At 39.5% G+C, this 6000-nt stretch overlaps 1 protein-coding gene across 1 annotated transcript; it reads left to right on the top strand.

Annotated features, from left to right (window-relative positions):
• The first annotated feature begins 2208 nt into the window (after positions 1-2208).
• LOC121986242 (benzaldehyde dehydrogenase, mitochondrial-like) lies at positions 2209-5950 on the top strand. The gene is made up of 11 exons (XM_042540105.1): positions 2209-2382; positions 2902-3021; positions 3142-3284; positions 3401-3554; positions 3644-3873; positions 4391-4480; positions 4611-4784; positions 4864-5001; positions 5223-5360; positions 5447-5508; positions 5592-5950. The coding sequence occupies exons 1-11, from the start codon at positions 2286-2288 to the stop codon at positions 5908-5910; spliced, it is 1665 nt and encodes a 554-aa protein (XP_042396039.1). The 5' UTR covers positions 2209-2285; the 3' UTR covers positions 5911-5950.
• Positions 5951-6000: the final 50 nt, after the last annotated feature.

Genomic DNA, 6000 nt, shown 5'->3' with positions numbered 1-6000 from the left:
ACTCACCAGGACTTTCATTCTGCCTAACATCCCAGTTAGGACTTCTCAGTCAAGTATCTGGTCAACCTTGACCTACTTGACTCTTCTTCAATCAACCTTGTATTGTCAAACATCGAAACTGAAACCAGGTCAGCCTTGACCTGAGGGATATTGCACCAACAGACCTATCGATGAGTAATTCACTATGAACCTCTTCCAGTACCTCCTGAAGAAGGAATTGAAATACAAAGGAAAGTTAGAACAAGTGCAACACCCTGCACTTATCCTTTTGTAGTAATTAATTACACAAATCAAAATTTTACCGACACTTTTTGGAATTGAAGTGGGAGCGCTCGTGTCGATGTCGGTCTGCCGACCTCAATCGGAACTCCTCGGAGCAGTAGTCAATCGCAGTAGTTTCGCAGCAGAGTGGTAGTAGGAGCTCGAAGCAGTCGGAATCTCAAACAAACGCGTAGTAGCTCGTATGAAAGTTGTTGTGCATTGCCTTCTCGAGACATCCTCATGGAAGGCGCCTTCTATGAACAGTACGAAGGTGCCTTCACTGCTCGAATGCGCCTTCGGACATTGTTCATCTGATTGTAATTTTCCCTGTAAAATAATGTTAGTCCAAAAATACTCTACAAAACAAGTATTAGGACAATTTAATAATAATATAGAGTAGTAATTAGTTTCTGTCCTCCCAGGACTAGAAACTAGTCAAGGTCTCAGCTTAGGGATCTTAAATGTACCTAAACTAGACCGGCACCTACTGTCCCTCCAACCGGGGCGCGTCCTCACTTGGTTACTCTCCTCCAGTGACTTATCTTAACTTATCAATTTGTCAGATATCCGATCAGTCCGTCGACCTGTCTGGACTTCTTGTCAGCTATCCGGTCGGCCCGTTGACCTAGTTGATCTTCGTGCCAACTATCCGGTCAGCCCGTCGACCTAGCTGGACTTCGTACCAGCTATCTGGTCGGTCCGTCAACATAGCTAGATTTTGTACTAGCTATACGATCAGTCCATCAATCTTATTAGATTTCATACTAGTTCTTCGGTCGATTCATCGACCTAGTTAAATTTTTTACATACTTAATTAAATAATTAAATTATAATAAAATCTAACTTAACTGGTTTGTTATTGAGTATGATATTTTTTTATGAGAATTTAGGCGGTAAATATAAATGAAACGACATCTATTTCAGTAGAGACCTGGGTTTAGGTATAAGAAATCTGAAATCATTTCTATTATGAAGCGTGAGCAATTCTTTAAGAGAGAAAGCAAGGAATATTCTCTCTCGATCGTTGTCTTTTAAGAAAAGAACAGTTAAGTTAATTAGTCGCTCCTTATTAACTCGATTGCTATCCCATCAAGTCAAAGTTTCCATCTTTGACCGTGTGCAATCCTTTCCGCGAAATCAAATCCACTATCCCCAAACTTACATGTCCCGTGTCCTACTCATCACCTTCAGTTCATGATCAGTAATTTTCTGTCGCTATTTCGATCAATATTATAATTCTTAGGAAACGTAAATTTAGAGGGTCATCAGCACGGTCGATGCTAAAATCTGACTGGATCTGAATAAACTTTTCTCTATCATCGATTTGAGTTTCTGTTCATCCAACCGGATTTCGGTATCGATCATCATGATCTTCTTGGGTTTATCTTCTCCAAAGATTATAGTACTGATTAGAACAGTGATCATCTTGATCATTTGCACTAATGGTTAGTAGTCTCGTGCTTAACTTCAGTCGGATTTCGATATCGATCATGATGATCTCCTTATTAATCTTTTTACCATTTTACCATATGATTAGAACAATGACCGATGATCGCTGGTGATGAACTGAGTGACCAGTGAAATACGAGGATAGACAATTTTGAAATAGAGGATCTGAACTCCCTTTCCGCTAGCATGTAGGCAGTCTCAAATTAAATAAACTTAAATAATTAAATGAGAAAATGAACAAAATTAAATAGTGAGATTCGATTATTTTTACAACAACGATTCATTTACATCTAAATTTTACATTAAGGGCACTTAAATCATAATATTTAATTTTAGTCCCAGTTAATTTAAGGTAAAATGAACCTAAAACATACCCACTCCTTCATAATGCACGCTTCACATTCGGTTCGTGTGGGGCCATGTCTAGTCTTCAACCACCACGTAGGAGAGAAGAAGCTGGGTTGCATTTATTCGGTGCCATGCACGATTCGGTCGGTATGAGAAGATGCTGCTCACTCTCATCCTTTCACTCAGTGCTCTCTACGAAGGATCGCAGCAATTAAGGCGAAGAAGCCATGGCGGCAGCTCGAAGGATCGCCTCCTCTCTCCTCGCCTGCTCTTCTTCTTACTCTTCACCGGCCCTCGTCTTATCTCTGCTTCGCCAAGGATCAGGTGCGCCATCTCAAGGACATTTGGATTTGTTTGTGCTTGAATTTGTGCTGGATCATCAGAAGGTGATCGATGGAGATTAGAGTGATCGACCGTGTCAAAATCTCTTTTTTTTCTTTTATTTTTTCTTTTAGATTTTCCTTTTCGAGGTGTAAAATAGGAACATCATGTTAGAAGAGGAAAGAATAATCATTGTATTTTTAGTGGAATAAACAAGAAAATTTGAGCTTTCATCTATGAAAATTTTGAGATATCTTCTTCATTTGATTTTCCTGTTCCTAAAAATCTTAAAACTTCGTCTAGAAGTTGTTTCCAAATTAAAATTTAGGGTTTTTGTTTGTTTCAAACTGGTTCTGATTCGTTTGTTGCTGATAGAAGTTTGAAATGCAATGATTTCAACTTATCAATGGAATTGGAGTAGTTCATGTACTAATGGAGTCAATTTCTGGAAGCAGAGCTTCATCCTTTTGTGTTCACCATATACAAGATTACTTACTGACTTGGGATGATCTAATTGTCCAGCATCAAGAGTTCTTCGAGGGGTTAGCACTGCTTCTTTGATTGAGGAACCAATTCACCCTCCAGTTCAAGTAAACTACACACAACTTTTAATAAATGGAGATTTCGTGGACTCAGCTTCAGGTGATTCTTTAGGTTTTCTTGAGGCACAATCTTAACTTATAATAGATAGACTTTTGAACAGTATGTTCAGCTTAATTTTTGTGCTACTTAAAAATTGTTACTTGAATCATTTGGTACCAGGAAAGACTTTCCCAACTTTAGATCCTAGAACTGGGGAAGTGATTGCACATGTTGCTGAAGGAGATGCAGAAGATATCAACAGAGCTGTCATTGCTGCTCGCAAGGCATTTGATGAAGGGCCATGGCCCAAGATGACTGGTTATGTAATGTTTTAAAATTTTTGTTCCAAGTTTATAACTATTCTTTTCACGCCTTCTTCTGTTTGGATCTTCTTTTTAACAAATGGCAAGTTGTAACTCACCTCAAATTGTGGGCACAGGAAAGGTCATGCATTCTTAATCGGTTTGCTGATCTTATTGAGAAGCACAATGATGAGATTGCTGCACTAGAAAGTTGGGACAGTGGGAAACCTTATCAACAGTCTTATCGGAGTGAAATTCCAACAGTGGCACGGTTGATGAGATACTATGCAGGTACAGTTATACATACATCTGTGATCTAATTTGATCTCACCAACTTCTTATTTCTCGATGATAGATGTCTAGTTATCTTAATCTTCCAGGATGGGCAGACAAGATTCATGGACTTATAGTGCCAGCTGATAGTCAACATCATGTGCAGGTTTTGCACGAGCCAATTGGTGTTGCAGGCCAAATTATCCCATGGAATTTTCCACTTCTTATGTATGCTTGGAAGGTAGGACCTGCACTAGCTTGTGGGAACACAATTGTGTTGAAGACCGCAGAGCAAACTCCTCTATCGGCACTTTATGTATCGAAGCTACTTCTTGAGGTTTGATTTGGTTCTCACATCCCCCTTTTTACTCTACTTTCATCATCCCACTTCTGCATTCTATGCCCTAATCATGCCTTTTTACTAAAATGATGCCTACTTTCATGGTTATGTGTAGCATTCGCCGAGTCTCTGTCTATTGGCATGATCCCGATCCAACTCTTGCAGTTTCATTATGTGAACGTTTAGGCATCGTAACAAGTATTTGCAATATTGTGTTCTTCCAAACTCTTTTTAGGCCAGGTGATAAGGCAATTTCATATACATCAATCTGATGCAAAGTTTTCAACACAACCATATGTTCTCTTTTGTTTGAAAAAAAGAAAGGTCAAATATTAAAGTGAAAAGAAAAGGATATATAACTTATAAACAGGTATATTGAATCTCTCGCTGCTGGACTAGTGAAAACTAGTTTTATAGAAGAGCCACATTTGTTACTTGCAAGAAAAAGAATGTCTTGATCTTCGCCCGCCTTTATTTTATCTTGTTATACTGGTTTATGTCTACAATGGTTTAGGCCGGTCTCCCTGCTGGTGTCTTGAACGTGATATCCGGATTTGGCCCAACTGCTGGGGCAGCCATTGCTAGTCACATGGATGTTGATAAGGTAACATAGATTCATTGTTTTTTCTTGGATTTGTGGGATTTAAGAACCAATGGATTCTGTATCTTATGGTGACAGTTATTGTATGCTGATTCTGCATCTTATGTTTCTGATAGCTTCCTAAATCGAACAGCTTGCTTTCACTGGATCTACTGATACCGGAAAGATTGTTCTCGAATTGTCTGCAAAGAGCAATCTTAAACCAGTGACACTAGAGCTTGGAGGAAAATCTCCTATGATCATAATGGACGATGCTGATATCGATAGGGCTGTCGCACTTGCACATGTTGCTTTATTCTTTAATCAGGTCCGCATAGTCATACGCATTCGACTTAACTGGAAGAATGTCTGCCTGCCTATTTACCTACATAACCCAATTTATACAGGGACAGTGCTGTTCTGCCGGGTCTCGCACTTTCGTTCATGAGCGTATATACGATGAGTTTGTAGAGAAAGCAAAAGCCCGTGCCTTAAAACGCATTGTTGGAGACCCCTTTAAAAAGGGTGTTGAACAAGGTCCTCAGGTATCCTCCTTTTTCTGTCATTGTTCTCTCTAAAAGGTAGAAACTGCCGTATTTGTTTGCGTCTTGATTTATGTGCTCACACTAATTTTCATCACATTCGATTGCTGTTTGATAGTGCATAACTCGTATAAAACATGTATGAAAAAGTCGTCTAGCTTCTTAACAAAGAAGTTCTGAAACCTGTCCATATTTAGTACTTTCGTTCTTCACAAATATCTCAGATTGATGAGGAGCAGTTTAGCAAGATCTTGCGTTACATCAAATCAGGGATCGACAGTGGTGCTACGCTAGTAACAGGTGGAGATCGAATTGGAAACAAAGGTTATTACATTCAGCCGACCATCTTCTCTGATGTACAAGTATGGCTTAGTCCTTAAATCTATAAAGGTTTGGTAAACTCTCAGTCTGCATTTGTGATGACAGTGGTGATATTTGAAATTTATAGGATGAAATGAAAATAGCACAAGATGAGATCTTCGGTCCTGTTCAATCGATCCTTAAGTTCAGGCAAGTGCAACTCTGTCGAACTATATGATCTTCTGTGCCGGTTCTATTCTCAGTAATCACCATAGTTCCTTTGGTGATGGCAGGGATCTGAATGAGGTCATACGAAGAGCAAACGCGAGTCGATATGGGTTAGCTGCTGGAGTGGTCACCAAAAATATCGACACTGCGAACACCTTGATGCGTGCTTTGCGTGCCGGAAGCGTATGGATCAACTGCTTCGATGTCGCCGGTGCTGCAATTCCTTTCGGAGGATACAAAATGAGTGGGCACGGAAGGGAGAGGGGAATCGATAGTCTGATGAACTACTTGCAGGTGAAGGCAGTGGTAACTCCCTTAAAAGAACCCTGCTTGGCTGTAAATATTATTAGGACGTTGACGATGATCTGTCCATGTATTCTGTGATCGCAGAAAAACATGAAGAACGAGTTGGTTTTTAATTTTATTTGTTTTTTTTTTTTTTTGTGCATTTGCATCTTGGGAGTTAAAAATTAA

The sequence above is a fragment of the Zingiber officinale genome, chromosome 5B (genome assembly GCF_018446385.1).
Source record: "Zingiber officinale cultivar Zhangliang chromosome 5B, Zo_v1.1, whole genome shotgun sequence".
Lineage (NCBI taxonomy): Eukaryota > Viridiplantae > Streptophyta > Magnoliopsida > Zingiberales > Zingiberaceae > Zingiber > Zingiber officinale.
The sequence above is the reverse complement of the archived record's forward strand: the minus strand, read 5'-3'. Positions and strand labels throughout refer to the sequence as shown.